Source organism: Microcaecilia unicolor, chromosome 9 (genome assembly GCF_901765095.1).
Source record: "Microcaecilia unicolor chromosome 9, aMicUni1.1, whole genome shotgun sequence".
NCBI classification, from domain to species: domain Eukaryota; kingdom Metazoa; phylum Chordata; class Amphibia; order Gymnophiona; family Siphonopidae; genus Microcaecilia; species Microcaecilia unicolor.
In genome coordinates, this window is record NC_044039.1 from 179,382,407 (window position 1) to 179,400,244 (window position 17,838).

The following is a 17,838-nucleotide window of genomic DNA, read 5'->3' on the forward strand; positions in this document are numbered from 1 at the left end:
TTCCCTCCCCCATTCTTCACCGCCCCCTTGGCCAAGAATTCCAGAGATGCCAAGTTATCCATTTTGAGAGTGGGGGACTTTTGGGCCACTTCTGGTTTTGAACTTACATCCTACATCCACTCGCCCCTCATCCCACCCACTTCCTATATAGTCTGCCTGTCTCCTTCAATTAATTCTACCTAAATTGGAGCCAATTTTGAGAGAAAATCATTTCTGATTGCAGTTACTTTGGAGCTGTCTGATTTTTTAATTATCAGGTGCTCATCCTGATTTATATTAAAAGGATTTTTCTTTGTTTAATGTACACATACTGTGGGCCCAATATTCAGTGCTATTTAACTGGCCAAGAATGGCTCTGGCTAAGGGCTAATATTCAGTGTGAGATAGCCGGTGACTATTAGCAGTTAGCGCATAATGGCTAACCAGCTATATTGTGTGATGTAGCCAGCTATCTGCGAATATTCAAGCTCTGGCCAGCTAAGTTTAGAGGGCAAATCGGACCACCTAAATAGCAGTCCTATCTTTGCACACTATTAACTTAATCAGCCAGCACTGACTATTCACTTTGAACATCTGGGGTCAGCACCGCCGATGACAGCTAATTATACTGCCTGTTGCTGGCTGAACATCTGGGGGGGGGGGATTAAGAGAGATTGGTTTTTTTTTAGAATTTTTATATATATTCATTGCCTTAATCCAAGGCACATATACAAAAAAAACATACATAATAAAATGCAAACAAGGACAACTTCAAGGGCTGTAAAACCTAGAAATGGTGCTTAGAGCAAGTCCATAATTCCAGAGTACTGCAAAATCAAGAAGGCACAAAAAATGCAACCCCCCCCCCCCCCCCCCAAAAAAAAAAAAAAAAACAGGTTTACTGTTGTTTTATTTTATGTACCTCTAATGGAAGGATATTAGTTTAGTTTCTCTTTTTCTTTACAAAACTTGTTCATCAGCTTATTCTAGGGCCTTTTTTTTAACCCCCACTTCAAAGGGGGGAAACAAGTTATACTCTTTATATATACTCTATAGAGATCTGGCCCTATTGAAACTGTTAGCAGCATTAGTAATATTTAGAAGGATAATCAAAGAAGTCACTAAAGGCCTCTTATCAAGCCTGCAGTAGCAGCTCCCAGTGCAGTAATGCTGATAAAGCCCATTCACTTTGAATAGGCTCCGTCGACATTGCCATGCAGGAACCGCTAGCACGGCTTGATAAAAGAGGCCCTAAGTCACATATTAGTTACCTATTAATAGAGATCAGTTTTATTTCTGGGTCTCTAATTAGTAAGATTAATTATTTGAATTACACCTACAAAGCAAATATACTACACTACACATCAGATACATAAAACACAATTCTAAAGCCTGAAAGGATAAGCTAAATCACTGCATATCCCAATAATAGGCAACAAAGTACATAGAACTACACCCAAAGAGGGAATCTGAACAGGTTCTTAGATCTCACATTGAAGTAACTGCCCACTTCTTGTAACTTACAAGAAGAAAGAAAAAATAGAGTTGGGACTTTGGTAGGTTTTTTTTTCTTTCTATCCACAGGTACAAAAAACTCCTACAGTTGAAGTATTGCTAAGAAACATGGTGCCCCCAAAGCTGCTGGTCTTATTACAGCTTCTGCCTCTATCCAGACTGAATGCTTGATCCAAGGCGAGGGACTTGGTTTCATGCGCTAAATGTATGCACATTGAATCCCTCATGAGAGAAGTACAAAAACTAAGAGAGGAGGTGGCAAAACTAAGAAGCATTCGGAAATAGATCTTTAGGCATTGGATATCTCCAGCAAAGGGGAAGGAGATGTTGTGCAGAAAGAGGAGAACTGGATGCAAATCACCAGATCCTGCAAAATTAACCCACCAACTCCATCTTCTATTGAACTGAAGAACTGGCTTACAGCCCTGGAGGTAGAAGAGCTGAAAATATTTCAATAACAGGAAGAAACAAAGCTCAAAAATCACAAAGCTGCTGAATCAGTGGCCAATAAGACGTGAAAGGTAGTGGTGGTTGGTGATACTCTTCTGAGAGGTGCAGAGGTGCCCATCTGCTGACCAGACATGATGTCCAGGGAGGTGTGCTCTCTGCTTGGTGCCAAGATTCAAGATGTAACAGAAAGTTTGCCGACTCATCGAGTCTACTAACCATTATCCTATGCTACTCATCCAAGTTGGCAGAAATGATACTGTAAGGTATCCCATTGAACATATCAAAAGTGACTTCATGGCTCTGGAACAGAGGGTGAAGCAGTTAGGTGACAGGCAGTGTTGTCATCGATCCTTCCTGGTAAGGGTAAAGACAAAATGAGGGAAGCTCACATCCTGGAGTTGAATGTCTGGCTGCATGGATGGTGCCAACGTAAGCTCTTCGGTTTCCTAGACCATGGGATGATTTTCCAAGAGCTACTGAGCAGAGGTGGTGTCCATCTATCAAAGAAAGGATGAAGTATCTTCCATAACAGTCCAGCTAATGTACTAAAGAGGGCTTTAAACTAAATTCACTGGGAATGGGTGAGAAAAGCCCCAAAGTAATTAATAACTCTCAACAACGTAAGACATCAAATACCTTTATTGATTTGGGGGAAAGGGTAATACCTAGAAAGCATTGTATACCAGTGCCTGAAGTATGGGAAACAAATTTCTAGCTCCAGAGGCTATAATGGTGGAAGCTGACATGGATTTAGTGGCAGTCACAGAGACGTGGGTCATGTAGAACCATGACTGGGATATAGTTCAAGAAGGATAGGGCAGGAAAAAAGGGTGGAGGACTGGCATTATATGTTAAGAATAATAAGCTAAAAATGTAAGGAAAAATGATAGCCTTCATAAACTACAAAGCATCGCAGAAAGCTGAAGACAGGCAAAAAGAAAAGCTAAGCTGGAAAAGCTGTCAGGAATGCAAAGATGCACATGGAAGAAAAGATAGCCAATATAGTAAAATAGGGGGTAAAACAATTAATTAGATATGCAAATGATAGGAGGAAGTGCCAAAATGGCATTGTGAGGCTCAAGTGTAGGGAAGTAATATGAAGAACCTGATAAGGATAAAGCTAAACTGCTTAACAATTATTTCTGTTCTGTGTTCATGGATGAAAGGCTGGGGGTAGAATTGCCGAAAACAAATGCTAATGGGAATGGATGTGTGGTAAACTAGGACCAATTCTCAGAACAGCTAGCTAAATTAGAAATAGACAAAACAATGGGGCCTGATGGACTATATCCAAGGGCACTCAAGGAACTTGGAGATGTTCTGGGCTGCATTGTCTGACCTTTTCAATGCTTACTTAGAGTCTGAGGTGGTCCTAGAGACTAGTGGAGGGTAGATGTGGTCCTTCTGCACAAGAGTGGAAGTAAGGAGGAGCTAGGGAATAACAGGCCTGTTAGTCTAACCTCAGTGGTGAGTAAACTAATGGAAATGCTTCTAAAGCAGAGGATTGTGAGGTTTATAGAAACGAGTGGACGGCGGGACCTTAGACAGCATGATTTCACTAGAGGCAGGTCTTGTCAAACAAATCTGATTGATTTCTTGGACTGGATAACCAAACAGTTAAATATGGGAGGGAAACTACATGTGATATACTTGGATTTTAGGGGTATGATAGAGACGTTTAAATAACTCTGTGGCCTTAATGTACAGGAGGCGAACCTCTTTTAAATGAGGTTCTAAAAACTCTGGAATGAGAGGGCATAGGATGAAGTTAAGAGGTTATAGGCTCAGGAGTAATCTAAGGAAATAATTTTTCATGGAAAGGGTGGTGGATGCATGGAATCACCTCCCAGTGGAGGTGGTGGAGAGGACTGTGTCTGAATTTAAGAAAGTGGGGGACAGGCACATGGGATCTCTTAGGGAAAGGAGGCGATAGTGGATGCTGAGGATGGGCAGACTAGATGGGTCATTTGGCCCTTACCTGCCATCATGTTTCTAAAGCAGTGTGGAAGTTATAGTGCCTGATCTTGCCCATCGGAATACGTGCTGCAAGTTCCATAATGCACTAGGATAGGTTGGTCAGAAATCCAGGACTTCTCAACATCTCCAGCCTGGAACTGAGTAACTTGGCATCTCTGTAATTAGATCCACTACATGAGAAATTCAGAAGCAGGGGTGGGGGGTGAGGATGTTCTTTTCTCTTTCTATAGTTGTAGGAAATTAAATCCGTGAACAAAAACTGTGCTGTTTTAAAAAGTGGTGCAAACTTACTTTTGCCTGAATCCTAAATCTGGTCCAGTTCAATAGCATTTGTTTGAAAACTATTCCTATATTTGCAGATACAGCCTCTGAACATCTAAAATAATATGGCTAGTTGTATTACACAACCTGTTTAATAGACAGAAAAGTTTCTAGTGGCTGATAAGTGCCTTTTACTTATTATCATAATGTTTTCTACCAGGAATCTAATTATGTGCCTTTTTTTGGATGGAAAGTAAAGCTTCACTAAATCAGAAATTGCTGCATGTAGCCAGGGGTTTGCAAATTTCAGAGTGTATGCTAATCTTTCTGTATGATGCATATTCATTAGAGTTATCCTGAAAACTTGAATGGATTGGTGTCTCCACATGCAACTATTCTGTTTCAGCTCAACCCCAAAATTATTTTTATAATGTAAAGACATATTCAAACAAAGATTAAAGAGTGATAAGACCCCCCCCCCAAAAAAAACAAAAAACAAAAACACAGAATACAAAGTAACTTTCCTCATTCATTGGGTTTTATTTCATGGTATTAATTCATGACTAGGGCACCTTCCGTGTTTTCCTGCTCCTTGCTTCCCATATCACTGATTCTCTTTTCGATGATACTGAAGCTTGCAGCTAAGCTGTCACAGACTTGTGTCTAGGGGTCTTTTGTATCTATGGAAGGGGCCAAGATGGCCTGAATAATATCTAACCTTTGGAATGCATGCTTTTTATTAAATGGCACTGAAACAATGCAGATTCTAAAAGAAATAAAAAAATAATCAACATATCATGTATGGTTTTCTTTGTCAAGTTTAAAGACTTGGGAAGACATTTATGCCTAAAAGGCAAGGTGGTTTGTCAGTAACATGCCTGATGGGTACAATGAGTGTGGAGTAAGAAGTTCTATAACACGTGTAATTTCAGCTTTGTATTGTTTTCTGCTTTTTTTCATGATGGTTAAATGACAGAGGAAACATCAAACAATACCCTGCAATGGTGTGTGGGCTGATAAACGCCCACAAATTTTCTGCCCCATGTATGGCTGAGTTTGCCATTCAGGAGGGATTGTAGGATGCAAGGCAGGCATACAGAAGCCCAGGATAGAAACTGGGGAGGGGGCCCACAAAGCTGACCTTAAGCTTACACCTCCTTCTGTCTGAGGTAGACTAGAGGCCCTCTATGACATAGGGATATCCCCTTATGGCAGCACTGGTAGGATGTCTCTCCTGACCTTCATACAATTCTTAGCTCCAGTGGCAAGACCCCACTCACTGCAATCGACCATGTGGAATGCCAGTAACTCAATAGTTCCAATGACCCCAGTGAAGTAATAGTCCTATGAGTTGGAAAGAGACTGGATATAGTCATCGGTGCAGGAGGAAATGGAAAAACTTGAAGAAGGGCATATGGTACAGCTTGGTCCTCTGGAAGAGCAGGTCAGTGACTTAGGACATAGAGTTCTTGGGACAGTAGACAGCCCTCTATAGTCTGGAGGACAGTATACTATTTGGATGAGGCACCCATTGCAAAAAGGCCCTTCTTCTGTATAGCGGATTAAATCTTCACTGACAACACCTAAGAAGGGCTCACTAGAGCAATTCTGAGAGGTAGTAACGGAAATGGAAAAGATTCCAATTCTAGTGCCCAAACATCATTTTTTTTTTGCAAATGAAGCAATGCGTGTGTTAGGTGTACAGTGGAGAGGAGAAGGAGGTAGATGGAACAACATGTGGCAAAGCTGGAAGTTCAAATAACCACTCTCCAGACCACCCCATATAAAAGGCAACCCGATTCTTCACACCAAGATCAAAGCTTTGGACAATGTGGTTAGGAATAAGAACTTGACACTTGTTAATTTCCCAAAAGCAAGGTTCCTTTCTCATCAGGAACTTTGAAAGATGTGTCTGAAGGATGAGAAGGGGAGGTAATGAGTCTCCAAATTATTTCATTTGGTCACTGGGAGAGGAGAGTGGGGAAGAGAATGGGTTGGACACCTTGAAATCTGTGGGTAGGATCTATGGTGTCAGCTTTTTTAGAATCTTGTGGTGATCACCTCACAGGCCACAGGGGACTAGATGTTTAAACTTTAAGTTTAGAGGTATTTCCTTTTGTGAACAAGAAGAGAGAATGCTTCTCGATGTGGCCAGGTTTACACAGATGAGGAAATGTTTTCTCCAGTTAAAACAAATGATTGTAATAGGGATAACTTTTTTTTCTTTGACGTTTCCTGTAAGTATATCATTGGAAATTCTTCTTTCCACCTGAGAAATTTCTTAAGGATAAAAGTGCTTAAGTTCCTTAATTTACTAGTGGGCTCATTTTCAAAGAGAAAAATGTCCAAAAAGTGGCATGTCTGCATTTGGTCATTTTTCTCACAAAAACGTCCAAATCAGCATTTTCGAAACCTATTTTTAGACATTTTTCTCTGAAATTCGCCAGAAGTGCGCCTAAATCTCAAGGGGGAGTGCCAGGGGAGTGTTCAGGGTGGAACCTGGGTGTTCCTAAGACTTAGATGTTTTTCAGCCATAATGGAACAAAACAAAACTGCCCAGGACTTTTTGAGCTAGACCTGTTTTTATTACAAATAAGGCACAAAAAGGTGCCCTAAATAACCAGATGACCACTGGAGGGAATCAGGAATGACCTCCCCTTATTCCCCCAGTGGTCACTAACCCCCTCCCACCCCACAAAAATGTGATGAAAAACATTACTTGCCAGCCTCTGTGCCACTCTCAGATGTTATACTCAGATCCATCAGAATAGCATGCAGGTCCCTGGAGTAGTCTAGTGGTGGGTGCAGTGCATTGCAGACAGGTGGACCCAGGCTCCTACCTCCCCCTACCTGTTACACTTGTGGAGGAAATTGTGAACCCAACTCACCATAAACCTACTGTACCCACATATAGGTGCCCCCTTCACCGTAAAGGACATTGTAGTGGTGTATAGTTGGGGTAGTGGGTTTTGGGGGACTTAGCAGACAAGGTAAGGGAGCAATGGTGAGGTGTGTACCTGGAAGCATTTTACAAAGTGCACTGTAGTGCCCCCTAGGGTGCCCTATTGCTTTCCTGGGAGGTCACTTTTCCATTATTCTACCTGATGCCAAACTTTCTATTTTTTTATAACATCTGAGCCTTGTGTCTTTTACCACCTCAGTGCGTGTAAATGGTTTCATCCCTGTGTGGATTCTCTGATGCCGTGTGAGGCATTCTTTCCGACCAAAGCTTTTACCACACTCAGGACATGCAAATGGTTTTACTCCTGTGTGTATTCTCTGGTGCATTGTGAGGTTTACCTGCCGACAAAAGCTTTTATGACACTCTAGATATGTAAATGGTTTCACTCCTGTGTGCATTTTCTGGTGCACTGTGAGGTTTCCTTTCCAGCGGAAGCTTCTACCACACTCTGCACACACACACACACATACATATATATATATATATATATATATATATATATATATATATATATATATATATATATATATATGGCTTCACTCCTGTGTGGATTCTCTGGTGCACTGCAAGCAATGCCTGCTTTCTGACGCTTTTACCACACTCAGAACATGTAAATGGTTTTACATCTGTGTAGATTCTCTGGTGAACTATGAGGGATGTTTGCCTGTGAATCTTTTACCAGACTGAGGACATGTAAATAATTTTACTCCTGTGAGGCTAGCATCACAGTCAGAAGGAGCACTAGTCTCTCATTTTTCTGCATGTTTTGATATTTTGAAATATTAGTCTTCCTATAAAATAAATTTTCAGATGTAATAGAACTGACTGATTCTACAGCAGTTTGAATTTTGTTATCCTCTGTGAATGCTTTTCTGTGACTGAAACTTGTCTTATGGTCTGTAACCTAATGGCTTGATTTTGTGCGTTTTGCATTTGGAAATTTTTTTTCGTTTGAAAATGGACCCAAAAAACAAAACATCCAAATAAAAAAACATTTTTCAAAACAGTATTTTCAAAAGAAAAAGATAGGCATTTTTTTATTGTTGAAAATGACCTTCTTTCCTGTTCAGAATTTGGACATTTTGTGTAAAACGTCCAAATTCAGATTTAGATGTCATATCGAAAATGCGCCTCCATGTGTAATAAGGGTATAGGGATGATTTTTTTTTTTTCAAGTGAGGATAAAATGGCTGGTTGATCTATAACTTCTTTATAGGTTCCCCCCCCCCCATGTGAATAGGAATGACCAGGAAAAAAAAGCTAGGGTTTCTGGCACCCCAACCCACCCTTGTGTCCAGCCTCTCATCTTTCCTTCCCTCCCTCACCCCCCCCCCCCCCCCCCCCCAATCAGGCCTGCCAGTGCAGCTGCCCTACATCCGCCCAGGCAGGAGGAGGAGTAAATCAATGTGGAACAGGGTTTTCCAGCACTGTTGTATCCCACCCCCTCTGACAACTTCCTGTTAGTGGGGGTTGTGAAACAGCAGGGCAATGCAGACAACAAGGTAAGCACAGGAGGGGGGCAGCACATTCTAGTAAACCTTGGCCTTTATAAAGCACTTAGATGACTGTACTGACTATTTAATCATCTGCATGCCTTAAATCTATTATGTATGAGATGCTTGTCAAGCACCTATAAGTCTCCAGAAAATCTATGTGATTTTTTTTTTCCAGCCAAGTTGTTTGGCGTTAATATCTTAAGGCCCTAAATACTAGGATCTAGTAAAATGCTTTATTTACTGTAGGTACATTTACTTTTCTATTGCTGCAGCTGGAAATTGCAAGTGCTCCTGGCCACAGCAAGGTAAAGCTAACAAGCCCCAAAACCTTACACACTATTTTTGAGAGAGATAGGCCAGTGCTTACAAAAAAAAAAGCCTCCTTCCCAACCTTTCTGAAGAACCACCCATATTCTGCACCCCCAGCACCTACTGGGAATCTACGCCCAGCACCTAATGGGGATCTCCCTGGTGAATAGTGGGAGGCCAGAAGAAATCCCCGTACACTCTTACCACAGTAACTCCCAGCCTCAGCCCCCTAGTGGTAGTCTCACAGTAGCATCTCTAGGATTGAGGCTGCCACATAAAGGGATCCCTGAGTGGTGGTGGTGGGAAGAGTAAATAATAATATTTAAAGCAACAGCCCCTTTAAGTTACTCCCCAGTCAGGTTACTTTGTATTCATTTGCATATCCTGTATCTCATTATTTAATGTACAAGGGGGGAGGGGGAAAGAAATCATGCATTAAGAGCAAATAACACACCCTATTTGGCAAATGTTATTCCAGTAATACATCTCAGTAGCTCTGGCCTTTATTCCATTAATCATTTATAGCCACATAATTCAAGATGAAATAACATTCTTTTGCAGAATAATCTTTACACGTCTTCAAGACAAATCTTTAGGTGGAAAATGTGCTTCTAGCAAAGTTCTCTTTCTATTTTATTTGCATTTACAATAATTTGACTTAAAAATTACAAGGAAACTCGCAACTCTCTTAGTGAAGGTGTCAGCCACTTTAAAAGACTCTCAGTCTTACTATAGATCTGGACATTACCGTCTATATGAAAATACATTAATGTCAAACAGTTTTCAGATGTTTTCTTGACTTGTGATTTATTGAGGAGAATAAATACAAAAAGCTTTAGCCCGTTTAGAAGTACGTGAAGCATAATTCTACAGAGATGGGTTTGTTACTTTTTAAAAGTACTTAAGTAAAAAGTAAAAGTACTGGCTTCAAAAGTAGTGAAGTAAAAGTAGAAAGCCTTAGCTAAAAAAAATTACTCAAGTAATAAAGCACAGCTCTTAAAACTACTTTTTTTTTTTTACAACAAAGTAAAAAGTATTCTTAACAAGTTGGACCACAGAATCTAGTATAAATTTACAAGCTAACTTCTGGGGGTCACATAAAGTCCTTCCTAGAAAAAAAAATACACCACCCTGAACATCACGGTGGGCAGAACTTTATTTTTTTATTTATTTTTACAGTAAGAATAAATCGAACATGAAATAGGCAATTACAGCAGTAAAAATATTCAAATAATACAAAGTATGGCATAGATACTTACAGTGTCAACACAATACGTAATAGAACATTTCAATTGATAATGAAGGGTAAAGCAAAGATGGAACATATTATAGATAGGTAAGAGAATAAGAAGAGTTAGAAAGTAAGGTGACTAATTTAAAGAAAGTTGCACAAGAAGTCAGAGAGATGGTTAAATATTACCTCAGCTAGGGTAGGAGTAGATAAACATGTCCAGCTGTAGTATGTGCCGCCCGTGTCACTCCTTGTGTTTGTGTGTGAGACTAACAAGTTAGTTACTTCTTCCCTTAAAGGCCTGGTTGAAGAGTCAAGCTTTGGGGGAAAAGGACCATAGGTTTTATTTAATGGGTTTTTAGGAATTAATGTTTTAAAGATTGTGTATATTTACTGATATGCTCTGTCTCTTTTCTATATTTGATGGACTGATTGTTCTGTATGTCTGATTATATTGTCCAGCTCTGCCTTGAGTGATTGACTGCTTTCCTTTAATATTATGGCGTTCCTTTCCTATGTTGTAAACCATTTGGATTTTGACTCAATGAGAATCAGTATATCAAAGCTAATAAACGATACTTCTATATAGGGTGCCCTAAACTAGGCACCAACTAGGCGTGCAGACAGGAGAAAAAGTAGTTGAGTATTATAGTTGAGCGCCAAATTGGTGTAAAATGGCAGGTACCCGTGTGCTCACTCAGGCGCTATTCTATAACTGGGAACTTAAGTGTTCTCACATGTGACTGCAAAGGGGGTGTTCCCATGGGAGGTGCATAGGCGTACTCCCATTTATGAGCATAAGTCCAACATTTAGGCACACTCATTCACACCAATGGCATAGTTACGTGGGGCCACAGGGGCCTGGGCCCTCCCAAATTTCCTCTGGGCCCCTGAATTTGCTGGTGGCGGTCCCCAACCCCCACTAGCTGAAGCCTTGTCTAGCACCTGTCGCCGGTGATGCCACATTGCCTGCCCTGCTCTGTCTTCCCACTCCTTTTTGTGAAACTGAGCATGCAGGGTGTGAGGGCAAGAGAGAGCAGGGCAGGCAATGCAGCGGCGCTGGACAAGGCTTCAGTTGGCAGGGGTTGGGGACCCCCACCAGCCAAGGTATTTGCTGCGGCAGTGGGTGGGGGGCAGCAGACCAAATGTACCCCCCACCTCGGTCTCTGGCCCCCTCCCACTGCGAGGTCCAGCTACACCCCTGATTCACACCAGCCATAGAAACGGCATTCATGGTTTTGGCTAATGTTGGGCACCTAAATGTCAACTTATACTAGTTTTCTATAACCGATTCGGTGCACTAACGTGCCCTTATAGAATGCTGGCTGCACGTCTTTTATTGAATTGACCCCTTACCCCTGGATTCAATATAGTGCGACTTAAGTCGAGTGCGGAAATCCGGTCATATTCTGGATTTGCACACGCAACTTAATTAGTTAACGAGCCAATCAGCTTAGATTGACAATAATTGCCATTAATTAGAATTTACATGCAGAACTAAGCGTATTCAGTAATATGATACACATAAATTCTAAGACACATAGCTGAAAAGAGGCATGGCCGTGGGCATAGAATGGGCCATCATGCGCGATTCTCACATCTATGCCGGTCCTTGCCTAATTTAGGTGTCAGCATTTTCACCAAGTTTTACTAGGAATAACTGCTCATGAGTAAATTCAGTCATATGAACAGGAGATCGGTGTATTCTCTAAAGTATGCCTAAATTTAGACATACTTTATAGAATATGCCCAGGCGTAGTTTTTTTTTTTGCGCAATGTAGAATCTAGCCCTTAATGTGGAAATTGGAGTGGACCAAGTATTAAGCTACTGTGTTAACCGCTAGCATGGGCAAGTGCTGACAGCATACACTGATTCCTACATTAGAGACTTCATGCATTTTAGGAAAAAGGACTCAAAGTGACCAAAGAAATCAGACACTTTCAAAATTTTCAAACATTTAGCATTCCAATCCATATTTTTATACTGCTATATTTAATAATGTTCTTCTGACAGGGATGCACTAGAAAAGTTCACTCATTCATGGTATGTTGTGCGTCAAAGAGTTGAGACTACACCCTCACAGTGTCTCACACTCAGTAGATGCGGTAGAACATATGTCACAACCACATCTGATGGCAACAGGATAGGTGTAGAAGGGATCAACATCAGGGCCACAATTTGGCAACTTCAGTGTGACCAATTTTGTCTCATTGTAAGTGCAAACTCGGTGATGTGCTTCTAAATATGGAGGATCCAAGACTGGCTTCTGTTAAACAAAAAATTGCCAATATTATAAACCATCAGTCACAAAACATTTAAATAGAATAAAACTAATGATACATATCCAATCAGGGGCGGCCCAAGAACCTTCAACCCCCTTCTCCAAGCCTGTTTTCCAAAAGGCAGCCATTCCCATAGGCTGCCATACCGCCAACACAGGTCTCTTCTCTCTACTGTGGCCTGCCTCTGAGGAAACAGGAAGTTATGTCAGAGGTGGGCCGCACTAGAGAAAAGAGGCCAGTGCCGGTGACTGGGCAGCCAATGGGAATTGCTGCCACTGCCATCTTTTAATAAACAAAGGTAGGCTCGGGGAAGGGAACTGAAGAAGGAAGAGGGAGATACTAGACCACGGCCGGTGTGAGGGGATATGCTGCCCCTGGAAGACTGCTGCTTCAGGAGGCCTAATGGTAGGGTCGCCACTGTATCTAATAATTATGTCTTGGCCAGTCACAAATCATTCACTGGTTTATTCCAATACTTATTACTCTGAAAATCTAGAAATAGCATATATAGAAATTGGGGCTCAGATATTCAACAGCACTTATCTAGGTAGGAAAGGCATATTCCTGGATAAGTGCAGTTCACTGCTTTAAGAACCGACTTGTCAGTGGCATTATGCATTTAATCCTTATTGTACTTGCATTAAAGTTTGATGTAAGCCACATTGAACCCGGACTTGTTCGGGATAATGCGAGGTATAAATGCTAAAAATAAATAACACTGAAAATCTTCACTGACCACCCCAGTACTATCTAGCGCAGGGTGGTGTGAAGCTGGAGCCAAGGCACAGCAAGAAATTGTCTGGGTATGACCGATATTCAGTACCAGCACCTGGATGACAATACAGATATATTAGGACAGCAAAATAGCCGATCTTCAGCACCTGGATAATTGCCCGGACAAGTTAGCAGAGCTAAATAGCTGATATTCAGCATCAGCATCTGGATAACTCTCCAGATAAATTAGGACAGCAAAATAGCCATCCTAACTTGTCTGAATGGTTAGCTGGGTACCGGCACTAAATATTGGAAGTATGTGGATAACTTCCTGCGGCCACCTTACACCCATATAGCCAATGCTGGTATTCAAGTACAGCCCGGTGTTGAGCATGCAGGTATAACTCTAAACACTGTGGTCAGCATTTTAAAGCAACACCGACTGCAGAGTTAAATATCAGGAGTATATTTTTATTTTTTTCCATTAATAGTGAGCCTAATGACTGCATTTATATTCTATTTTTGCATTGAACTGATCTCCAGCACATGTAATCCTATAAGTATGGCTTAACTTTTAGCCTCCCACCAGCATAAAAATAATACATTCAGAAACTGTAGAACAACCCATGGGCTGTCAGAAATAGTAATTATAAAACCCATTACATTTTGATAAGCTGTAGAGATGACTTACAGTCTTACAGTTTCAGTGGAAGAGATCCCACAGGGAAAACGTGCTAGCTAATAAAACACACTATTGACAGTTCTTGCAGCAAGTATGTTAAGGCCAAATATACATAGATGTGGGTTTATTGCAGAAACACCCCATAATTAGCAATCATGTGAAGGTGATTACTGCTCTATGCAACTGACATTTCATATTGTACACACATGAGAAGTCACAGCAGTACTTTCATAATAAACAATGGCAGATAAAAGACCAATCTGGACTATCCAGTGTCGAGTATTGACCCATCCTCTTGGTAAATGTGTATAAATAATTTCTAATGGCAATCCAACATCAATTCTCCTCTTGCCCATGTTTTCCATCTGACCTCAGTACAGGATTAAATCTAACATTTTATTGCCCTAAGACAGACCCAGGTACCCCACCTCTTTAATTCCCTTACCTCTTAATTGTTCTGTCTGTTTACCTGTCTTATTTAGATTGTAAGCTCTTTGAGCAGGGGTTGTCTTTTCGTGTATAGTGTACAGCGCTGCGTATGCCTTGTAGCGCTATAGAAGTGATAAGTAGTAGTAGTAGTATTTGGCTAACCTTCTCACCCCTTGTATCCCCTTTTCAATCCCTGAAATTATTCCACTCGCCACTCTGCATTCTGTTACCAAGCAGTGGAACTCCGTCCAATTAATGTTAACCAAAGTCTCTCTCTATATCAGGGTTTCTCAAACCAGTCCTGAGAACACATCTAGCGAGTCTGGTTTTCAGGATATCTACAATGAATATGCATGAGAGGTTTGCATATAATGGAAGTACTGCATGCAAATTTATTTCATGCATATTCATTGTGGGTATCCTGAAAAACAGACTCTCTAGATGTGTCCCGAGGACTGGGTTGAGAGCCCCTGATACAGAGAGAGATATATACATGGTTAACATTAATTGGCATATTACATGTAGTAGGACTCATCTTAGTAGCTATTTTCATTCATTCAAAATGAAAATCTAGTTCCTTCATGTGATCTGCTAATTAAAGAAACTTCTCAAACAATTGTTTCCTGTTTTTATAGACACTTGCTAATGACAAGGGTTGATTTCACAAACACCCCTGAGCACGAGGCAGCCTTTTCATGAGCACATCATTCATCCAATCAATAACACTATTGCATTAACTAAGGGCCGACTACAAATTCCATCTTCCACACATTAAAGGCACATTCTGAAACTCTCACTGTTCATCAGTAAGTTCTGTATCAATAAGTTGTCAGCTTAGTGGAAACTGCAGTGATTCCTTTATATCTTTGCCAGTGGCGTAGGAAGGGGGGGGGCGGCGGTCCGCCCCGGGTGCACGCCGCTGGGGGGTGTCGGCTCCGCGCTGGTGCACTGCCCTCTCTGCCCTGGAACAGGTTACTTCCTGTTCCGGGACAGAGAGAGCAGTGAATCAGCGCGGAGCCGACACACGCCAGCAACGTGCAGTCGGGGCGGATCGGCCCTCCCGCCCATCCCTCGCTGCAGGTATGCGCTCCAGGGGGGGTGTGCTCCAGAAGGAGGGTGCGCCGTGCTGCACCCGGGGGGGGGATGCGCAGCGGCGACCCTCCCCGGGTGTCAGCTCCCCTCGCTACGGCTCTGACCTTTGCCAATGCATCATGTTCTAAGGCAAGAGGGGTTTCCATTTCCCCCATAAGAAAGACCATCAGAAAACATACCCACACATTACTACAGACAAAATGAATGACTTGTGGAAGACTCACAAAGCTTAAATAAAATGTTCAACATTTGTGAGCAGGTGATGCTGACAGGTTCACCGAGCCGTGGTTTAATTAAACTCCATTCTGCTTCATGTAGAGATTTTGTGCACTTATTTTCTATTTAGGAATAAAAGAAAAGTCGGTTCTCTAAGGGGCCCTTTTACTAAGGTGCACTGAAAATGGTGGTGTAGGCGCGTGTATTGGACAAGCGCAGGTTCATTTTTCAGCACTCCTGCAAAAAAAAAGGCCTTTTTTTGGGCCAAAAATGGACATGTGGCAAAATAAAAATTGGTGCACATCCATTTTAGGCCTGAGACCTTACCGTCACCCATTGACTTAGCAGTAAGGTCTTGCGCATTAACTGGGCGGTAATCATCAGCGCGCGTACACTGCCAATTACTCCCAGTTAGCGCCACGTGGTAGAAAATTAAAAAAAAAAAATTCTGCTGCGTGTATCGGACATGCATAAAAATTAGAATTACCGCTAGGGGCACGCAGTAGCAGGGCGGTAGTTCAAATTTAACTCATGTTGTTAGCACGTAGGCGCTTACACACCTTAGTAAAAGGGCCCCTAAATGTGGTAGAATGGAGCTTCAGAAATTAGGTCTAGATCAGGTAGAAACCATATACCTCATTTCTAAAGCGCTACTAGACATACGCAGCGCTGTACACTTAAACATGAAGAGACAGTCCCTGCTCGACAGAGCTTACAATCTAATTAGGACAGACAAAGAGGACAAACAAGAGATAAGGGAATATTAAAGTGAGGATGATAAAATAAGGGTTCTGAACAAGTGAATAAGGGGTTACGAGTTATGTGTGTGTGTATAGATATATATATATACACACACACGATCCATGTAACCCACATTGAGCTTTCTACTAAGTGGTAAAATGTGGGATACAAATGTAACAAATAAAGTAAATAAATAAAACTATAAGCACTTTCCAATGCCCTTTTCCTGTACAAATGACTATTTATGAAGAAAATGAGCTAACTGAAAACTGCCTGCTCTACCTGTGGGTTACAGCACTCGTTGATAGCTCTGATTTTGTGTGGCTGTCAGAATCCATTGTTTTATTTCGACTGCAGCTGCTCTTTGCTTCCCCTCAGAAACTGCCACCCTAGGGGACTGCCTAGCATGCCTAAAGGTTAAGCTGGCCCTGAACGTAAATACTGATATTTAATTTTCCTTGTGCCAAGTGGCAAAGAACAAAGTACTCACCTCCCAGGTCTCACAGCGTCCCCAACAAGCATCTGTGGTGATGCGCAGACCTCTACAACCAGGCTTTTTGGCTACGAATGTGAATTCCCGCACAGCACAACCAATAAATGTATGTAGGTTGACATTAGAGGTCTTGAGTACATGAAGACAAGCAGTTAGGAGGAGAAGCTGCAGGGATCCCCACATCACATGACACAGCCTCATCCTCCCAATGACGTATCTCAGAAACAAAGCACAACTCTGTCACCTGCCCAGACCCAAAAATCTAGAATTAGTACTTATTTTGATTACCTATTTTTAGCTTTATATTGAAGCCCCAAATCAAAGGAGAAGAAGTGAAAATTTCAGATTACAAACATTTGCAAACTAAAGAAATGCATAAAGTTTAAAACAAAATTCTACCTGAATTTACAGAGCAAGAGAAACAAAAAGGTAAAGTTAATATTAAATAATTGTTTGACTTTCAATATACAACAGACAACATTCTGTCTTCAGGAAATAAACCCAAGAATGTATCACATGCGCTTTCATTTTGCAACAAGGGGCATTTAAAAATAAGACAACTATTCATCATTTTTCAATCTAGGTTTGATGAAACAGTGAGAAAAAAAATACATTTCTCAAGCAGAAACATGAAACCCAGCACTGAATCCTCTTGACACATGCGGGATGAGCACTTACCTACTCTGCAGAATGCAAATTGAGCTGGATAATTTCTGAAGTGCTAACACTTCCTGGGCTGATGTGTGAGCTGGTGTATATGGGACCAGCAGGAAAGGCAGCCTGCCCAAAGTGCTCTTCTACCAGATCTCATAAGCAGCTGCCTCACAGCTTGCTTATGAGATATATAGAAAAGGTCCTGTCAATCAAAGTCAGAGGCAAATCCTTACAGGAACTACTGAAGACAATAAAGCTATGAAAAGGTATCGTTCCAGTACATCACCCTCCCCTCCTGAAACAAAAGCAAAGTGCTTGATGATTTTCTAGGTGACCTAATTGGAAGGAAAAAGA

The 17,838-nt window shown here is 41.4% G+C and overlaps 1 protein-coding gene across 1 annotated transcript; it reads right to left on the bottom strand.

The window, feature by feature from the left end:
* Window positions 1–11,698: 11,698 nt before the first annotated feature.
* GPHB5 (glycoprotein hormone subunit beta 5) lies at window positions 11,699–17,228 on the bottom strand. The gene is made up of 2 exons (XM_030214599.1): window positions 16,828–17,228; window positions 11,699–12,447 (listed from the first exon to the last, which is right to left on the bottom strand). The coding sequence occupies exons 1-2, from the start codon at window positions 17,029–17,031 to the stop codon at window positions 12,259–12,261; spliced, it is 393 nt and encodes a 130-aa protein (XP_030070459.1). The 5' UTR covers window positions 17,032–17,228; the 3' UTR covers window positions 11,699–12,258.
* Window positions 17,229–17,838: the final 610 nt, after the last annotated feature.

Excerpts from the sequence above, each read along its gene's own strand:
- GPHB5 (XM_030214599.1), bottom strand. The coding sequence starts at position 17,031 with ATGAGGCTGTGTCATGTGATGTGGGGATCCCTGCAGCTTCTCCTCCTA. Across the intron at positions 12,448-16,827 it reads GACGCTGTGAGACCTGGGAG|AAGCCAGTCTTGGATCCTCC; the intron begins GTGAGTACTTTG and ends TTTGTTTAACAG.